General features: G+C 43.2%; 1 protein-coding gene across 2 annotated transcripts in view; it reads left to right on the forward strand.

The window, feature by feature from the left end:
* LOC143935663 (proton channel OTOP2-like) overlaps positions 1 to 21,174 on the forward strand; it is a 58,923-nt gene extending 37,749 nt beyond the window's left edge. For both annotated transcript variants that reach the window (XM_077459694.1, XM_077459695.1), the window contains 4 exons: positions 398 to 456; positions 2,638 to 2,756; positions 13,840 to 14,687; positions 20,832 to 21,174. In XM_077459694.1, the coding sequence (XP_077315820.1) occupies positions 398 to 456; positions 2,638 to 2,756; positions 13,840 to 14,687; positions 20,832 to 21,002 (1,197 nt within the window). In that variant the 3' untranslated portion in view covers positions 21,003 to 21,174. The remainder of the gene's footprint in view (positions 1 to 397; positions 457 to 2,637; positions 2,757 to 13,839; positions 14,688 to 20,831) is intronic.
* Positions 21,175 to 21,566: the final 392 nt, after the last annotated feature.

Here is a 21,566-nt window from a genome sequence, read left to right on the forward strand (position 1 = left end):
TGAAACATGTTCCATTTCTAAAGTCTGTCAGACTTTTGCAAATCAAAAGTCCGCTGCAGCCCACACACGTTCGAATAGTCTGCCGGAATCATTCCGTCAGACTTTTGATGTTGAAAAATCTGGTCGTGTGTACGGGGCATTAGGCTTCTAATCTTCTCTCTTCTATGATTGACTGTCGCAGTGGTCACATGATTGGCAACCAGTCCTGCTGGTTCTCAATCATTACTAAAGACCGACAGCTCAGTCACTGTGCTTTAAATAGTTTTCTCCAATTATAGGCCCAGTGATTCCTTGTGCTCTGGCTAACAGGAATACACACCTCTGCAGATCTTATGATCGTATGGACCATGAATATTTGCTGTTGCTAATATGTATACTTTTTTATCTCCATTCACAGACATACTTTCTCTGGGTATACAGTAAAGACTGTGTTCAGGTCCACATGAATTTCACCAGGTAAGATAAGGATGAGGACAATATATTTAGTGCTTTTTTTTTTTTTTATTATTTCAATAGCTTTTATGAAAGTTTTCAATCAAGAAATATACAGCAAACGCAATACCAGATATAGGACATCCCTAGCTGGTATGTCCAAAGAAGATCATGTCATTTATTTGTAGTTACATAGTTAGGCTGAAAAAAGACAAAAAGTCCATCTAGTTCAACCAACAGAAAAATGCATATATTCAAATCCTCCATGCACACAATCCCATACCCACAGTTTATTCATAGGAAGAAAAAAAAACGCTATGAAGCATGCTCCAATTTGCTCCAGCATTAGAAAAACAATTTCCCGTCCCCCAAGGAGCCAATCAGATTTTCCCAGGATCAACAATCCCTGGTGTTACTACCTATATAAATATAACTGTTAGTATCCAATTATATTTTGTGTATTTATGAATACATCCAACAAGGCCCACAGTCATTTCCATATGGCTCTAACCTGTATGGCATATGATCTTATCCATGTAATACTTCAGTGTATAATATTATCTGAAGATAGTTTTAGGCTCCATGCACACTAGTGTTTTTGTAAGCTCCTAGAAGCTGTTATTGGCCTTTTTTTCTGCTCCTACAAGCTAAATAGTGTTATCCTATGTGTCCGTGCATGAGAGTTACAATCTGATTTTAGATTGTGTGGTAATCACTGCACAATGCACATTAAGTGCCTTTCTTTTTTCAGGGCACCACAATTGCGATGCAATTCTGCTGTGATTGTCACATGGCATACCTACTGGAAAATTTAAAGGCAAAGAGGCCTCAGCCAGAACCATCTCCGCTGGGATAGTCAAAACTATTCACCGGGAATATAGAGCAGCTGGGAAGGATTTGTTTAGGATTAGGTTAGAGCTCACTCAACCAAGGTGATGTCTTCTTCTTGGGCGGCATCGGCAGGAGTGTCTCTGGAGACAGTCTGCAAAGCGGGTAGTTGGTCATCACATCATACGTTCTTAAAACACTACAGGGTGCATCCAGCAGTTCCTTCTACAGTAGAGTTTGGGAGGAAACTATCCAAGCTTCTATATCTATTGTCAAATAAAGACCAATGCCCTGTACACACGATCGGATTTTCCGACAACAAAACCGCGGATTTTTGTTCGAAGGATGTTGGCTCAAACTTGTCTTGCATACACATGGTCACACAAATGTTGGGCAAAAATTCCGAACGTGAGAACGTGGTGAGGAACAAGACATAGGACGAGCCGAGAAAAAGGAAGTTCAATAGCCAGTGCTTGATTCAGAGCATGCATGAACTTTTGTGCGACGGACTTGTGTAAACACGATCGGACTTTTGGACAACAAGTTTTGTTGGCGGAAAATTTGAGAACCTGCTCTCAAAAGTTTGTTGGCAGAAATTCCAACAGCAAATGCTCGATGGAGCATACAAACGGTCGGACTTTCCGACAACAAGCTCACATCGAACATTTTCCATCGGAAAATCTGACCGTGTGTACACGGCATTAGTTTGCAACATTAAACCCTCCCTCTCAAAAGCCCATTTATCATATGTTTGCTGCCATGTTGACATCAGAAAAATTGAAAATTTTATTAAATACTTACTGTAATTTTCCTTTCCTGCCGCCAATACATGGCAGCATATGAACCCTCCCTCTAATCCTTGTGCTTTATATGGAGAATGGGGGAGATAGCTCTCAGTCAGACTTTTTTAGAGCTAAACAGGTCCTGTGGGTGGATATATGGGCGGGGCTATATCATATGTATGCTGCCACGTATTGGCGTCAGGAAAGGAAAATTACGGTAAGTATTTAATACAATTTTCCATTATCTTACTTCTTCTTAGATCAGAAAGTAGTGGCAAACCACACAAACTACAACAATTTTTTTTATTATTATTCAAGATGAGTAAGATCTAGAATTTCATTCAGGTTATTACTGCTTTCCATACCTTCCTAACCCAGCGGCACCATCTACCCTTCATTTTTTGTCCTGGTGTCTCAGGTGAAATTTCCCCAACTGGCTGACAGACAATAATAATAAACCCTGATAGAAGTATCAAATCCTCTATATGGAACTAAGAATAATCATCAAGGCTTTTGTCAGGCTTTAAGCATTTTTAAAAAAAAAGCACCTTTTTTTTGGATCTTATTGTTTTTTTTATGAATTCTTGTGTTTTAGGTGTGGCCTTATGCTGACTCTAATCACCAACCTCTCAATATGGATGGCAGCTGTGACTGATGAATCTCTTCATCAGACTCCAAGTGAAGGTACCTCCGGTGGCCATAGATGGATGAGAGGTAAGAAGAGCAAATATTACTCAGATAAGTAGAAAGTATAAATATCTCGAGCTAAGGTACTGACTCAAATACACAAGCATGAAGAAGCATGTTCAATACTTGAGTGTTTTTGAGGGCCTATCCTAGCCAATTGGTAAGCTTTCCTAAAGGGAGGCTCCATTGCAGTCAAGAGTATGAATAACATTTTGGTCAAACAATTCAGTAAGAACTCACATGCACAGGTTTATTAAAAGTCTGCTTTTTTGTTAATGAACCAAATGCCGAAGTGTCATGGATGGGGTTTCAAGGGTTACAGTGATGGGCTATCCACACCCATCCACCAAATGTTCTCCGAACCCAGCCTACACATGGAGATTTGATTGACACAACATTAGCATAGGTTTTAAGCAAACTTGTTATTCACTACAAAAAGGTCAAAGAAAAATCTTAGGGTGGCTGAGGACCCCTTAATCGGGTAAGTTGTCTGCCTGAGGAAGGGCTTCTCAGTGGCCCCAAAACATTGCATTGGTAGCCAATAAATGTTTTGCTGATATCCTATACTGATGGTGTGCCAGTGACAGTGGCGGAATTATAGTGGTCGCTGAGATCGCTGAGGTCACTGCAGGGGGCCCTTGAGGGCCCCCCCTACTCTTCAACAGGAGGAACGGCAGGGGTGGCAGGGGCCGCTGAGACAGCGTCAGCTGATTCTGAACTGTAATCGGCCCTGTGCAGGGAGCTTGTCACATTAACCTAAAGTGAAAGCAAAGTGTGTGCTGTGCTCTTTGTCTCCCCCTACAGTGCAGTACCCGGCAGGAAGAGCTAAGGCAGGGCTCAAAATTTAAAGTCCTGAGCTACTAGCCAGGTCTCAAGGGTTACTCGCCACCAGTTGCCACACCTAACCCTTACCCTGCCCTGCCCCTAATCATGCCATCATAGATTATCTCATGAAATAACACTTAAATGTTTTATACAGAATTAAGTTACAAAAATATATATTTAACAACAACTTTATCAGTCCCCTCAGCACAGCCTCTCAATGCAGGCTCACCTGTGCCCATCATTGCAGCTTGACCTTTGCCCATCATTGCAGCGTGACCTGTGCCCATCATTGCAGCGTGACCTGTGCCCATCATTGCAGCCTCACCGTGCCCCACATTGCAGCCTCACCGTGCCCCACATTGCATCCTCACTGTGCCCCACATTGCAGCCTCACTGTGCCCCACATTGCAGCCTCACCATGCCCCACAGTGCAGCCTCACCGTGCTAAAACTCCTTCAGTGCAGTCACCCCTATCAGTCCTTACCGCCTGTCTGGAGGAGATAAAGGAGTGGATGGAACAACATTTCTTGCAACTAAATAGCTCCAAAACTGAGTTTATTATGATTGGAACATCTCACCAGATTAAATCATCGCTGATAACAAGTATTGCCTTTTCAGGCTCTAAAATTCCAGTTTCGTCTGTTGTCACTAATCTTGGTGTAAAAATGGATTCCCAACTCACTTTTGAAGCTCATATAAATCAAGCACGCAAGACTTCTTTCTACCACCTTCGTAATATCTCTAAACTTCGTCCTATCCTTTCTTTTTCCGATGCTGAAAGGTTGATTCATGCCTTTGTCTCCACCAGGCTGGATTATTGCAACGCACTTCTCATTGGGATTCCGAGAAAGAGCATGCAGAGGTTGCAATACGTTCAAAACTCTGCAGTGAGGATCCTAATGAGAGTGCGGAAGCATGAGCATATCACTCCAATTTTAAAATCTCTTCATTGGCTGCCGGTCTCTACAAGGATTGAGTATAAGGTCTCTCTTCTTGTCCATCAATGCATACATGGACAAGCTCCATCTTATCTTAAGGAACTTCTTAGATTGCAAAATCTACCTCGTTCCCTTCGCTCAACTAATTTGAATTGTTTAGAGGTTCCAAAAACTAGGTTGAAAACCATGGGAGATAGGGCCTTTTGTGCTGCTGCCCCACGTCTGTGGAATGCTTTGCCTGATAGTTTGATGGTTTCTCAGTCTACTGAAAATTTTAAAAAGGGGTTGAAGACTTTTCTTTTTAGCAAATGTTTTGTAAATTAAGCGGTTTGTTTGTTTTTATTGTAATTATGTAGCACTTTGAGGTCTTTTGATGGAAAGTGCATTATAAATAAAATGTATTATTATTATTATTATTATTATTATTATTATTATTATTATTATTATTATATATGTGTGTGTGTGCATGTATGTATGTGTATGTATTCATGTGTGTGTGCATGTATGTTAGTGTGCATGTGTTTATCAGTGGTGGTGCATTCATAAGGGTGCACAGGTGCTGTCCCCTCTCTCCAGCCACCCCCTCTATGACCAATGGATAGATTCATACATAGCAATAATCTATCCATGGCCACCGCTGCCACCCCCATATTTAGGTGTCCTGCCCCTTTTCGCACCTGATTGGAGCCACAGGCTCTAATAGGCTTCAAAATAAGTGAACTGCAAGTGCCATGCTTGACGCTTGCAGTCCACCTAGGTGTGTTAGAAAAGTGAATATTCACTTCCCTAACACTGAACCTCTCCACCAATCAGGTGTGCCGGTCTGTTACCCATCACCTGATTGGCTGAAATGATAGACGCAGCTATTGGATGCCTATCAGGAGGAGAGGACGGGAGATGAGGACGGCAGGAGTTGCATGGATGACCCCGCTCATGGCCATCACCCTCTGCCTCACCGAGACAGGGTAAGTGCCGGGCAGATGGCGGGGGATTTACAGTGGCAGCATTCGATGGTACAGTTGCAGCATTTGATGGCACACTGGCAGCATTTAATGTGCACACCGGCAGCATTTGATGGGCACAGTGGCGGCATTTGATGGCACAGTGGCAGAGTTTGATGGACACAGTGGCAGAATTTGATGGGCACAGTGGTGGCATTTGATGGCACATTCGCAGACTTCGATGGGCACAGTGGCAGCGTTTGATGGGCAGACTGGCAGCATTTTATGGCACAGCGGCAGAGTTTGATGGACACAGAGGCTGAATTTGGTGGGCACAGTGGCTAAATTTGGTGGGCACAGTGGCGGCATTTGATGGGCACAGTGGTGGCGTTTGATGGCACAGTGGCAGCATTTGATGGGCACAGTGGCAGTAATTAATGGGTTTTTTTTCAGAATTTTTCCGTTTTCTTGCGCCACCCTAAAAATTTTGAGCACCAGCCGCCACTGGTATATATGTGCATTTATATATATGTGTATATATATATATATATATATATATATATATATATATATATATATATATATAGTATATGTGTGTGTATTAAGTGTGTGTGTGTATTATGTGTGTGTGTTTACATGTATGTATGCACATTTTAGGTATGCGCTTTTAATCCCGACCCCCTATATGTGTACAATCAGAACCTATTTTTTTTTTATTATTTTTTTTTTGCTTGTTCATAGTACCAGCAAAAAAAATGCTGTTCCTCCGAAAAGCGATCCATGCTCAGATCGCTTTTCAGAGGCATTTGACAGCTGGTAAAGAGGCAAATGTTGCCTACTGACCGCTTGTTTTAACCCCTTAAATGCATCATCACTATGCTGCAACTGCATGCAATGCACACAGTTGCAGGGTGGTTGCAGTGCAGCCCCATGCACCTAGGGGTATACTTCAAGGGTGCCCTGACTGGAAAAAGATTGTAAAACACCGACATAGAGGAGCCCATCTCTCCATTTTCCTCCTGCAGCCACTGAATGCTTGTGGCAGGGAGAGGAGGAGAAGCGGGGGGAAATGGAGAAATCGGTTCCTTTATATGCAGCCACCCACTTGTGACCGGGCCCTGGTGTTCCGCCATCGGGCTTGGAGAAAAGAGCTTTGTGCGTTGGTCAGGGGGACCCTGAGGGTTCTAGTTACACCACTGGCCAGTGATATGTAATTATTTCAACTTTGTGTTTTGAGGGCATCATCTATCACTTCACTGCAGCACCCAGGAATTGATGGTCTATGGCTGTAATGAGAGCCGTAGTTCATAAAAATATATTGACTTGGCACCAAGTCTGTCATGGACGTCATGTAGAGGGGGGTGATGATGCATGAGGTGTTACTGTTAATTATTCCTTAGTGTGCTATTATCCAGACTAGTAACTAGAAGCTTCAGTGCCCTGGTGCAAGAAACCATGAAGGGCCCCCTGACCATTGTTCCATCATACCATTGTTTTTGGGGCCCTTCTTACTAATCCCGACAGTGGACGATCGGACTTTCCAACAACAAAACTGTGGAATTTTGTTCGAAGGGTATTGGCTCCAACTTGTCTTGCATACACACGGTCACACAAATGTTGGCCAACAATTACAAATGTAGTGATGTACAAGACGTACGTAATATCTCCATTACAAACGCTAGCTTTATGAGACCAATCTCTTCCAGCTCGTCCTTGATACTGAGCATGTGTGTTTGTACTTTGGACTTTTGTTCGATGGACTTGTGTACACATGATCGGAAAGTCCGACAACACACATTTGTTGGCTTTTAAAAATTGAAAACCTACATAACAAATCCCAAATGGTAACAACTGTCCTATATTTTACCGCAATGCTAGCATGTCTTTGATCACATCTCTCTGCATAGCCAGGTATTTGCAGAAGGTTTTATAATTGTGCACTGCATAAGATAAGAGTTTTGGGTCATTACATTTTTAAAAATTTTAAAAATCCACAGTCTAAGTGACATTTCTTTTATTTATTTTTTACCTCTAATGCCCCGTACACATGATCGGACTATCCAGTGGACTTGCCCGTGTGTGGGCTCCGACGGACTTTCTGTTCGCAAAAATCCGGCGGACTTAGAAAGAAGTTTTGACTCAAAATCCGCCCGTCTGTGTGCTAGTCCGCCGGACTTTTGAAATGAACGGACTTGCCCACACATGGAGAAAAGTCTGTTCATTTTGAACGTGACTCCAGGTAGACGGGACTAGCGAAGGAAGTTAATGTCGCTGCCTCCATCGGCGAGATTGACACATTGCTAGCCCCATCACCTGGTATGTACTTAAAGGGGAAGCCCTACGCCTAAAAAACGGCATGGGGGTCCCCCAACGTCCATATCAGGCCCTTATCCGAGCACACAGCCCGGCCGGTCAGGAAAGGGGGTGGGGGTGAGCGAGTGCCCGCCCTCCTGAGCCATACCAGGCCACGTGCCCTCAACATGGGGGGGTGCTTTGGGGAAGGGGAGGCCCTGCTCCCCCCCCACCCCAAAGCACCTTGTCCCCATGTTGATGAGGACAAGGGCCTCTTCCCGACAACCCTGGCCTTTGGTTGTCGGGGTCTACGGGCGGGGGGCTTATCGGAATCCTGGAGCCCCCTTTAATAAGGGGGCCCCCAGATCCCAGCCCCCCACCCTATGTGAGGGGTACATCGTACCACTACCCATTCACCTGGGAAAAAAAAGTGTCAATAAAAAAAAAAAACACAACACAGGTTTTTAAAGTAATTTTTAAATCAGCTCCGGGGGTCTTCTTCCGACTTTGGGGGTCTTCTTCCGACTTCTCCGCTCTGTTTGGCCTCTTCTCCCGGTGTTCGGCCTCTGCTCTCACTCTCCGGCATCTTCTCCTGGGCTCCTCTGCTATCTTCTTGCAGCTCTTTTACTAGCGGAGGAGCCCAGTCTCCTCCGTCCTTCTTCCCTCCTCTCTCTTCATTCTTCTTCCAATGTTGACACGACGCTCTTACGCTGTAATGGCTTGTGCGACGTGCGTGGTGACTTATATAGGTATGGGGCGTGGTCACTGGGTGATGTCACACGGTGACCCCACCCCTTATGACATCACAGTCCCAGCATGCCCCGGGACTTGACGTCACAGTCTCAGCATGCCCCGGGCTCCTCCGCTAGTAAAAGAGCTGCAAGACGATAGCAGAAAAGCCCGGGAGAAGACGCCGGAGATCGGGAGACGACGCCGGAGAGCGGGAATAGAGGCCAGACACCGAGAGAAGAGGTCGAACAGAGCGGAGAAGACGGAAGGAGAACCCCGGAGCTGATTAATAAATTGCTTTAAAAACCTGTGTTGTGTTTTTTTTTTTATTGACACTTTTTTCCCCAGGTGAATGGGTAGGGGTACGATGTACCCCTTACTCATTCAAATAGGGTGGGGGGCCGGGATCTGGGGGCCCCCTTATTAAAGATTCCGATAAGCCCGATTCCGATAAGCCCCCCACCCGCAGACCCCGACAACCAGTGGCCAGGGTTGTTGGAAAGAGGCCCTTGTTGTCCTCATCAACATGGGGACAAGGTGCTTTAGGGTGGGGGGCCACAGGGCGCCCCCCTTCCCCAAAGCACCCACCCCCCATGTTAAGGGCATGTAGCCTGGTACGGCTCAGGAGGGGGGATGCTCGCTCGTCACCACCCCCTTTCCTGACCTGCCAGGCTACCTGCTCAGATAAGGGTCTGGTATGGACTTTGGGGGGACCTTCACACCATTTTTTTCGGCGTAGAGGGTTCCCCTTAACCACTTCCCGACCAGCGCACGACGATGTACGTCGACAGCATGGCACGGGCAGGCATATTGGCGTACATGTACGTCCAATATTCGTTGCCGCCGTGCCATCGGGAGCGCGCCGCCGGCGGCGCGCTCCCGCGCTGGTCGGGACCCCCGTGAGTCCGGTCGCGGGACCCGCGGACTCGATTGCCGCGGGCATCCCCGCGATCGTCTCACGGAGCGGCCGAATGGAGGAAATGCTGTATAAACAACATTTTCCCATTCTGCCTAGCAACTAGTGACGCTGATCTCTGCTCCATGTGATTGGAGCAGAGATCAGTGTACACTAAATGAAAGCCCAACCCCCCCACAGTTAGTAACACACCCCTAGGAACACTTAACCCCTACACTGCCACCCACTGGTTAACCCTTTCACTGCCAGTGTCATTTACACAGGAATCACTGCATTTATATAGCAGTGATTACTGTATAAATGACAATGGTCCCAAAAATGTGTTCAAAAATGTCCGATGGGTCCCCGACAATGTCGCAGTCACAATAAAAATCGCAGATCGCCGCCATTACTAGTAAAAAAAAAATAATAAAAAATTATTAATAAAAATGCTATAAAACTATCCCTATTTTGTAAACGCTATAACTTTTGCGCAAACCAATCAATAATCGCTTATTGCGATTTTTTTTACCAAAAATATGTAGAAGAATACGTATCGGCCTAAATTGAGGGAAAAAAATGTTTTTTTATATATTTTTGGGGGATATTTATTATAACAAAAAGTAAAAAATAATGCGTTTTTTTCAAAATTGTCGCTCTATTTTTGTTTATAGCGCAAAAAATAAAAACCGCAGGGGTGATCAAATACCACCAAAAGAAAGCTCTATTTGTGGGAAAAAAAGGACGTCAATTTTGTTTGGGAGCCACGTCGCACGACCGCGCAATTGTCAGTTAAAGCGACGCAGTGCCGAATCGCAAAAAGTGGTCTGGTCTTTGACCAGCAAATTGGTCCGGTCTGAAAGTGGTTAAAATCCAAACCAGACCTAAGGGCCTGGTATGCTCCCGGAGGGGGAACCCATGCAGGTTTTTTATTTAAAATTTGCCATGGAGTTCTCCCTCGAGAGCTGATTATTCTGTAAGAGAGGCGGCATTGTCGCTTCAATATAGATGGAGATCCGACTTGGAGGCGACTTACATTGAAATCAATGGGTACAAGTCACCTAGAAGTCGGATTGAAGTAGTACAGGAACCTTTTCTGAAGTCGGAGCGTCTTCAGTAGTGTGCATTAAGACGGCTCTCGTTCACTTACATTGTTTTTTACATATAGCACGACTTGAGGCGACTAGGGGCGACTTGGGGCAACTTGAAGTGGGATCCAAAGTTGCCCCTGTGTGAATGAAGTCTCAAGACATCTGTTTGTAAAGTAATTGTCAGTGCAAGCTAAACAAAATCTGTGAGATTGACCCATGTTTCATCAGCTCCATCTAGTGGCCAAAATGCAGTATGGCTTTCTCATTGAGATATTTCAGAAAAACTAGATTATTATTACCGTATATACTCGAGTATAGGCCGACCCGAATATAAGCCGAGGCCCCCAATTTACCCCCAAAAAAACTGGCAAACTTATTGACTCGTGTATAAGCCGAGGGTAAGACATGCCTGTCCATCCCTGTGTGTGTGTCCGTCCATCCCTGTGTGTCCGTCCATCCCTGTGTGTCCGTCCATCCCTGTGTGTCCGTCCATCCATCCCTGTGTGTGTGTGTGTGTCCATCCATCCATCCATCCCTGTGTGTGTGTGTCTCCATCCATCCATCCATCCCTGTGTGTGTGTGTATCCGTGTGTGTGTGTGTGTGTGTGTGTGTGTGTGTGTGTGTGTGTGTGTGTGTGTCCAGCCTACCTGTGTCCTGAGCCTTTGTCCCGAGCCTCCGTCCCGTGCCGAGCCTCCTTGCCTCCGTGCCTCGCCGCCGTGCCTCGCCGCCATGCCTTGCCTCCGGTCCCGTCCCGTCCCGTCCCGTGCCGTGCCGTCCTGTGCCTTGCCTCCGTCCCGTGCCCTCTTCGTTCGTCGGCGCCTCGGCGGCCATTGTAAAATTCAAAAGCTGCGCCGCCGCCTTCGCCTGTGATAGGCGGAACACTGAATTTCCCAGCAGCCTGTGTTCCGCCTATCACGTACATCGTATCATCCTCGTCCGTAGTACGAGGATGATACGAAGTCCGTGATAGGCGGAACACAGGCTGCTGGGAAATTCAGTGTTCCGCCTATCACAGGCGAAGGGGGAGCCGGAGGCGCGGCTTTTGAATCAGAATGGCCGCTGTCTGTCTGCTCGACACGCTGATCGAGCGGGCAGACAGCGATGACTCGAGTATAAGCCGAGGGGGGCACTTTCAGCCTCAAAAAAGAGGCTGAAAATCTCGGCTTATACTCGAGTATATACGGTATTATCATTATACCGGATTTCTATAGCGCCAACAGTTTGTGCAGCGCTTTACAACATGGGGGCAGACAGTACAGGTAAAATACCAATCAATAAAGGAGGGATCAGAGGGCCCTGTTTGTTATTATTTTATGTTATTAAAAAATGATCTTCCCTTTTAATTCAGCAACCCCTGTAATTTTCTTTAAAATTCAACACAATATGGCAAACTGGAGGTGTCATGTTTGTATGATTGGCTCCCTGATTTTCTCGAAAGTCTCTAGTAAGATACAAGTCAAGTTTTAGGCACCCCGTGCAATAGGAATTTCATTTTTTTAGATACTCCGCAAGGGTTAATAATGGAATGGATGCAGGCCCTGCAACTGTTCTTATTAGAACATTGACCGTGCACCAGATGATTATAATGAACCAGTATGATTGGGTGGGAGGGGAGGCTATCATCGAATACTGGCACAATCCCCTACAACAGGTATAGTATATTGAAAAGGGGTCCCCATATATCCCTAAATGGGGAGACTGTGGGAAGAGAAGGGGGATTTTTAGATACCAAAAACCATATCAACTACTTTTCTGCATTTTTATAGATAGGCAACTTCTATCCTCATATTGATTAGTGGTTCCAAATGAATAATAACTACTGCTGTAGGGAACAGATACAAAAGATACACTCTGTATCTTTCCAAATAACTGTTCTCCTTTATTTTGCTGCAATTGAAGGTTTTTAGACACATGATTACGTAGGTATCACATTAATATTACAAGTGTGTTATTATGGTAACAAAGGGCAAAACATAGCCAGGTTAATTCTAATCAGGACTCGAAAGAATGCAAACATGTAATAAAAACATTATTAGTGCCGTGTGCACAATAAGTGCAATGTGCAATACATACAAAATAGATTACAATTATATATAGATATATAGACAAATGTCCTACTACTACAATATAAATGAAAAAAAAAAAAAGATTTATCTAGATTTTATTTGTACAAAATGTAAAAACATGTATAATAACATAGATACACATCACGTCAGCATTAACAATTCTGTGCAAACAATGTGTAACAAAGAGTTTATGGATCATGGATCAACACGTTTCACCCAGAACAAGTGGGGGGGGGGGGGGGCTTCTTCAGGATCCAGTTTGCAACATTGATAAGTCTGATAACTAATAGATATAATCTATTAGTTATCTATTTACATTTTTTTACAAATAAAATATAGATAAATCTTTTTTATTTATTTATATTGTAGTAGTTGATACTGTTTTTGACACCTAAAAATCCCCCTTCTCTTCCCACAGTCTCCCCATTCAGGGATTAGTGGGGACACCATTTCATTATAATGATCCAGGCCCTCCCACTTAGATTCACATTGCTAAGGACATCACATGGTGAAACAAATAGGGTTTTCTTTAGAGCAAATACAGGTAGAGCTCTGCAACAAAGTTTGTTAAAAACCCGGCAATCTACATAGATAACCCAGAAAGAATAGTTCTTTCTCAACAAAAGTAGAGTTACACTTTAATACATCTATATCAAAAAAAAAAATTCTTACTTTTGCATAGAGCGAGGAAACTCATTTAAGTTTTTAATGCTATCTGTGGCCATATTGGACTTAATTTCTGGTTCTGAGGACACAAGAGGAAATCGCCTCAAAAAATCCTCTAGATGCTGTTAGAAATCACGGGGCCCTGTACAGCCTACCTGACCCATTCTTCATCTTTGAGCAATAAATCCCCTATACCCTGCAGCAGCCTGCGGGAGTGGCACACAGGTGGGCCCGGCAGCTGGGGGAAGGAGATTATTTACAGGAGAGAAGATCGGTGTGGCAGGGGGCATTTACTAGAACAGATCCCCTGTAGTTCCCCTGCAGCAGCTGAAAGCTGGTGGGAGGAAGAGGAGAGGAAACCAGCCTTCAGCTGCTGCAAGGAGATGCATACAGGGGATTGGGTCCCCCCTTGCCGCACTGGTCACTCCCTCCTGTCCATGAACCAATTCCTCCTGCTGAACTGGGGAGGACTGGTGGCACCCCTTATCAGTGTCCCTGCCTAGATGGGACCAGGGACTTAGTATGTTGTAAAATGCGGCAGTTTGTGTGTACACAATCTTGTATCTGTGTCTCTTTATGCTGTCAGCTATCCAGTTTAGGATAATGATGATTCTCCCTTTTCATATGCCTACATGTACCTAACAAAATCTTCCCAATTTCTTACAGCTGGCGGATCTACTGGATGTGACTGTGACAACACTGTTTGTAAAACTTTTCAGACTGGATATTACTATTTGTACCCCTTCAATATTGAGTACAGCCTGTTTGCTTCAGCCCTGTCCTACGTGATGTGGAAGAATGTGGGTCGTACATTGACTGACGACTCCCATTCCTCAAATCATTCTTTACGTCTGCCGAGACTCTTTGTGGGCATTGTCTGCGGAGTTGGGGTCCTTATAGCCGGTCTGGTTGTATTCATCATTTATGAAATTGAAAACTCAGCTGAGACCAAGGATCAAGTTCTGAAAATGTTTTACATTTTCAACATCGTGGCTCTCGCTCTCATGTCTCTTGGCTCTCTTGCTGGCTCCATAATCTTTAGGTTTGACGAAAGGGATGCAGACAGCCACAAGAACCCTACACGTAGCCTTGATGTTGGCCTGCTCATAATTGCGGCTCTGGGCAAATACATGATATCATATTTCTCAGTTATAGCGGTTATTGCCACATCTGCCAAAGAACTCAGAGACATTCTCAACCTGGTGTACTCAATACTTATGATAGTCCAACACACGCTTCAAAATACCTTTGTTATTGAGGGACTTCACAGACAGCCAGTTCATGACGGGCACGAAGATCATCACAACACAGTGGAGTATAATGGCAGACAGGAAATTTACATCAATACAGTGGCCACAGCTTCTCAGGGCAATCATTTAGGAGCTGAACATGGGCATGAAGACACACACCACCATGAGGCGCTGCCACACTCCGATTCAAGGAGGACCCGTATGAATTGGAAGAGGAGGATTGTAAAGGAGCTCTCGTTGTTCTTGCTTTTTTCCAACATCATTGTAAGTTAAATCTTTTTGTTAAAACGAAAAAACAAAGACATTCTGTATGCAGAAATCTTTTTTTCCAAATGTCATGAGCTCACCCCATTCATTTACAAAGCCACATGAGTTTTGTTCATTCACTATCTTATTTACATAAAAAAATATTCCATTCATGAAAATAAATATAACATTGGTGTGAAATAATATTTAATCATGTTAGAAGCCTTTCTCATGAACTTGTATCTTAACTCAACCTGGAATGGTTAATAGACATCTTCTGGAGAGCCATTGTTTAAGCTTAAAGCAGACCTTCACTCCATCTGAGCACCACAAACCAAAAACATAAATTAATTAATTTTTAATATTCAATGCAAACTCACCTATCCATCCATGTCTCCATGCTTTATTTTGTTGAGAAATCACTTTGAAAAACACCGCCAGCATTTCTGGCCATGGCCATCTTGACTAAGGGCAGATAATTAATGTAGCATTTGCTTGAAATCCTGCAATCCATCTTTCCTTAGCTCAGGCATGCAGGCAGGAGATTGTGCTTAGCTAAGAAAACCCCTCTTCCTCTCCTCCCCTCCTGAAGACTCCTGGGATGTATGACATAATTTTCCTAGGCAAGAAACCAGGAAGTAACTGAAGAGATGTACAAAAAAAAATTCTGCCCTATTATTTATTTATTTATTTATTTTTATTGGTCTTCTGACCACTCATGTGATATCATGGATCACCTTTGGGTTCTGTTCACACTATTGCGTTGTGGATCGCAGGCAGAATCACTGTGATTCTGCTCATGGTTCCAAATCACCACGAATCGCGGGATGCTCTTTGCGATCCCTGCTATTTTCAAAGGCACTCAAATCGCGGCACGTTTCTGTAACTTCTTTTGGCGACAGGCGTCCCGCAATTTTTTATTTAATTTTTTCTTAAAATTTTATAAAGTTTCACATTATACAAAATATAAACTCGTTACTCAAAATTCTCATTCGTAACAATTCCCATTATCTTCTCCCTTTCACCCCCTCCCCTTCCTATGCCTTCTCCCCATTAGTATATGTTACATCTTCCTTCAACTTCCCTCTACTTCTCTTCTGCCCCTTTCATACTACTATATCAGAATATTTCTTGGTACTCTTAAATTCTATCCATCTTTTCCAAATAATTAAACAAAGTTCTGTTTTACCTTCTCCTTGATAACATAGTTCTTCCATATTATATATAAAATCTACCCGTTTAACCCATTCTCTTAATGTTGTGCTCTCTGGTACTTGCCAATATCTTGGAATGAAATATTTTGCTGCATTTATTAAATGGGCTATCACCATTTTCTTGTATTGCTTTGTTGTAAAATTAGTATTATGGAGTAAGAAGGTTTCTGGGTTTTAGGCATGCTCATTCCCATAATTTCCTGAATCTGTTTTATCACTTCCTGACAAAATATTGGTATTCTCAAACACTCCCACCATATGTGCACAATTGTTCCTCTCTTCCCTCAACCTCTCCAAGAAAGCGGGGATTTCTCCGGTTGGTATGTACGTGCTTTAGTAGGTGTTATATACCAGTGGTTCTCAGTCTCAGTCCTCAAGTACCCCCAGCAGGCCATGTTATGAAGGAAAACCTGCAAATATGGTCTGTTGGGGGTACTTGAGGACTGAGGTTGAGAAGCACTGTTATATACCATCTTTACATACACTTATAATTCATTTCTATCATATTTATGCCTATTGTTGTTCCGCCCGCTAACTTCAACATTTTCTCTTTTTCTTGCTCACTCCAGTGTGCACCAAGTCACGCAATTCTGTTTAGTTGGGTGACAATTGCGGCAAAATAATGATTTGCGGTGATTTGGAATCTTGGGCAGAATCGCTGTGATTTCACCCACATTCCGGAAACGCCACAGTGTGAACAGAATTGTATTCTCTTCTTCAGTCCCTGAATGCTGCAGAGAAAAATGTGGCAAATGATATGGCACCAGTCTCTACAGAGTTTCCTGTGAATCCAGGGCTGCTTGATAAGGTACCTCCTAAAAGCCTGTCCCTGAAGACTTCAGCTTACAGGAATACAGCTGAATGGCACTAGCCACTATTCAACCCTGTAAACCAGTTTTCAACCTCAATCCTCAAGTACCTCCAACAGGTTTTGAGAATTTCTCTTAGACAAAATAGCTGTCCAAAATATCAAGCCATTGACCTGTGCAAGATAAAGGAAAACCTGCAAACATGGCCTGTTGGGGGTATTTGAAGATTGAGATTGAGAACCACTGCTGTAGAGGACTGGTGCTTAGTTTTGGCTCTTTCATAACAGCCATCTTTGTGTATGTGTGGGAACGATATGCAGGAAACCTATGCCCACGCACATATGTCACAGGTCTAAATTAGGACCTGAAGCATATCTGTGCATGCACAAAATCCCAGAGGCCGATACGAACATCATTCTCGCCTAGGCAAGAGATGCAAAAATGCTGCTTTTGCAGAACAAAAAATCCATTAACCTCCCTGGCGGTATGATTATTTCGGATTTTAGGTGCTAAAAGCGGTACAATTATTTTGCATGCAAATTTGGCGTTTTATATTGTAGTCCGGTAATTCTTAGGAATAACTCACTTAAATCTGTCCAAACCAGAGTCTAGCAGACATCCCGGGTATGATAAAGTTTGAAAAATGAAATCATAAATTATAATATAATAAATAACTATAAATAATTATACCAAATAATAATATAACAATAATAAAAATTATTCAATAATGTAATCAAATCAAAAACACTTAAATTTGCTCAGTTGCAGAATCGTCACTGTCATTACTTTTCAATATTTGATAACGGATCTCCCCACAAATCGCTATCGCTCAATTCTGCGAGTGATTACAATTTATTATCGTTGTTTTCTAGCTGGTCTAAAATCATTTTTGATGTAAAGGGACAGTTTTGGTTGCTATGGACAATCTCCAGTTTCCAGGCATAAAGAACAGTTTTTATAATATAAAACTGCATGCAGGACACTGGGCAGACCACTAGGGACAAAGGGGATGTGAAATGATTACATACAGCAATGTAATCTGTAAGATTACATTATACTGTATGTATACTGTGTGTTTCACTTTTTGAATTTGGCGCCGATCTCCGTCCCCGTGCGTCACATCGCTCGCAGGGAACGGAGATCGGCTCCATGATGAATCGAGCAGAGGACAAGCCGCTCATACAGCGTGGGGACATCGCTGGATCCAAGGGAGAAGGTAAGTAAACCTCCTCCTGGATTCAGCGATGCGGTCCCGAGTCTGGCTCGGGGTTACCGCTTTTGGTGTAAAACTTCCAACCCGAGCCAGACTCGGGAATACCGCCAGGGGGGTTAAATAAAAAAAATAAAAGAATAGAATTAATATCAAAATGTAAGAGAGGGAAGATCCACTTTAAGGTTATCTAATAACATCTAGTAATAAAAAATAAAACACATGCAATAAGCCTTTGTGAATGGATGTTTACAGTTGCAAAAAAAAAGTATGTGAACCCTTTTGGAATGATATGGATTTCTGCACAAATTAGTCATAAAATGTGATCTGATCTTCATTTAAGTCACAACAATAGACAATCACAGTCTGCTTAAACTAATAACACACAAAGAACTAAATGTTACCATGTTTTTATTGAACACACCATGTAAACAGTGCAGGTGGAAAAAGTATGTGAACCCTTGGATTTAATAACTGGTTGAACCTCCTTTGGCAGCAATAACTTCAACCAAACATTTCCTGTATTTGCAGATCAGACAAGCACAATGGTCAGGAGTAATTCTTGACCATTCCTCTTTACAGAACTGTTTCAGTTCAGCAATATTCTTGGGATGTCAGGTGTGAATCACTTTCTTGAGGTCATGCCACAGCATCTCAATCGGGTTGAGGTCAGGACTCTGACTGGGCCACTCCAGAAGGCATATTTTCTTCTGTTTAAGCCATTCTGTTGTTGATTTACTTCTATGCTTTGGGTCGTTACCCTGTTGCAACACCCATCTTCTGTTGAGCTTCAGCTGGTGGACAGATGGCCTTAAGTTCTTCTGCAAAATGTCTTGATAAACTTGGGAATTCATTTTTCCTTCGATGATAGCAATCCATCCAGGCCCTGACACAGCAAAGCAGCCTCAAACCATGATGCCCCCACCATCATACTTCACAGTTGGGATGAGGTTTTGATGTTGGTGTGCTGTGCCTCTTTTTCTCCACACATAGTGTTGTGTGTTTCTTCCAAACAATTCAACTTTGGTTCCATCTGTCCACAGAATATTTTGCCAGTACTGCTGTGGAACATTCAGGTGCTCTTGTGCAAACTGTAAACGTGCAGCAATGTGTTTTTTGGACAGCAGTGGCTTCCTCTGTGGTATCCTCCCATTAAATCCATTCTTGTTTAGTGTTTTACTTATCGTAGATTCGCTAACAGGGATGTTAGCATATGCCAGAGACTTTTGTAAGTCTTTAGTTGACACTCTAGGATTCTTCTTCACCTCACTGAGGAGTCTGCACTGTGCTCTTGCAGTCATCTTTACAGGACGCCCACTCCTAGGGAGAGTAGCAACAGTGCTGAACTTTCTCCATTTATAGACAATTTGTCTTACCATTGACTGATGAACAGCAAGGCTTTTGGAGATCCTTTTGTCACCCTTTCCAGCTTTATGCAAGTCAACAATTCTTAATCGTAGGTCTTATGAGAGCTCTTATGATATCATTCACATCAGGCAATGCTTCTTGTGAAAAGCAAACCCATAACTGGTGTGTGTTTTTTATAGGGCAGGGCAGCTGTAACCAACACCTCCAATCTCATCTCATTGATTGGACTCCAGTTGGCTGACACCTCACTCCAGTTAGCTCTTAGAGATCTCATTAGTCTATGGGGTTCACATACATTTTCCACCTGCACTGTCAATGTTTACATGGTGTGTTCAATAAAAACATGGTAACATTTAATTCTTTGTGTGTTATTAGTTTAAGCAGACTGTGATTGTCTATTGTTGTGACTTAGATGAAGATCAGATCACATTTTATGACCAATTTGTGCAGAAATCCATATCATTCCAAAAGGGTTCACATACTTTTTTTGCAACTGTATTTATTTAACCATTTTCTGGCTTTAATTCTTCTAATATCAGAACAGAGTGTTGGTTTGCTTTTCTCTATTTAATTTGCTTTGATTGAGCTAATGAGAGCTTTTGAACATGAGTGTCCAGTTCTGGTGAGCAGCAAAGAACCTGGCATCACCCTGTAAGATATGGCCATTGGAAACCCAATCACATCAGAAATTGAATATTTCCTTTAATATATGTGTTTATACTGTATATGTGTATTCTGTGTCTTCTAACCTAACTTTAATAAGTGCTCTAAGTGCCAGTTCCACGATTCAGTGGTGTGCTCACCCCAGCTGCTTTCACCTGTTGTGTTCTTTGCACAGCGCTGGCATCTTAACTATGGGCACCCGGCTGTGACAGATTGCAGCTTCACAGCCGGGTGCCTGCTGCACATTGTGAATGGTTGAGCAGTCTTCTGGGACCAGTCATGTGTCCCAGAAGACTGCAGGGGGGAGGAGAACTTCAGCTTCAAATCGCCTAGGCGGTCGGAGCAGAAGTGGGAGTGCTCCTCAAAAGTGTCAATTCTTCAAGAGGTGCAGGAGATGAGTCCCTAATGCGGAACCGCCCTTTTTGGGTTGAGCTCAGCTTAAAGACATGAGACAGGAGGAACTTCATAGTGAAGTAAATTCTGATAAAATGTATTGACAGGTTAATGCACTTAAAACTCCACAGCATTAAAGAAACAGTACGATTACAGATTCAAGCCCCGTAGGAGCAAACTAGCCACAGACGTACGGGATGACGTCACAAGATCAGCTCCGGAGCAGATCTTTGGATGTCATTGCGTATGTTAGCACTGCAGCTGGTTCCTGCAGCAGGGTTTGAATCTGTAATCTTACTGTTATTTTTATGCTGCGGAATTGTAAGTGCATTAATCTGTCAATACATTTTATTGGATTTTACTGCACTTTGAAGTTCTGGATCTGGATTGCACTCTTAGTTCTGGATCATACAATAACTTGTATTTAATATGAATGTTTCCTTATCCATTAGTTCTGAACCATGCCATGAGTTGCCTCTAATATAACTGTTTCCTTCTTTCTTAGTTCTGGATCATACCTGCCTTTGGTGCCCGTCCTGAGTTTGACAATGACCGAGAGCTGCTATTCTATGGGAGCACAATGTGGATTGCTATTGTCAACCTTGGCCTTCCTTTCGGGATCTTCTACAGAATGCATGCAGTCGCTAGCCTTCTTGAAGTATATGTTATATCCTGATCCCACTAGTATATATTTATATCATTATGACCCTTATGTTTGTCATCCATCATCATTATGGAAAAAGAAACATCTGACTGAAGATGACCCCATTCCTGTGCCATGTTGTGTTTTATGACATCACGTACCTGGAAAATAAGAAGCCTGAATAAACCATCCATGATTATCTCTACCTCTGATATTGTGTTGTAAGACCGTCTAGTTATGGTTTGAAAGAGGTGATTAGTCTCTGATAAAATGAAGGAGGTTTTCAGCTTTGTGATGACTGAACAAATTTTATTCTTATTGTTTAAAGCGGTGTTCCTCCTGGGAAAAAAAATTAAAAGTCAGCAGCGACACTGTCGCTGTTGACTTTTAATATATGGACACTTACCTGTCCTAGGAGCCTGCGATGTTGGCACCGCAGCCAATGTTCGACACAGCCGCCATTCATCGAAAGGGAAACCGGCAGTAAAGCCTTTGGCTTCACAGCCGGTTTCCTACTGCACATGTGCGAAGCGCGCTGTGCTTTCTAATTGGCCTGGCGGTGGGGGAAGGAGGAGGGGGGCTGAACTTCCAAGGGAT

This window comes from Lithobates pipiens, unplaced genomic scaffold (genome assembly GCF_037356315.1).
Source record: "Lithobates pipiens isolate NorthernLeopardFrog02 unplaced genomic scaffold, aLitPip1_a1.2 Scaffold_28, whole genome shotgun sequence".
Taxonomy (NCBI): Eukaryota; Metazoa; Chordata; class Amphibia; order Anura; family Ranidae; genus Lithobates; species Lithobates pipiens.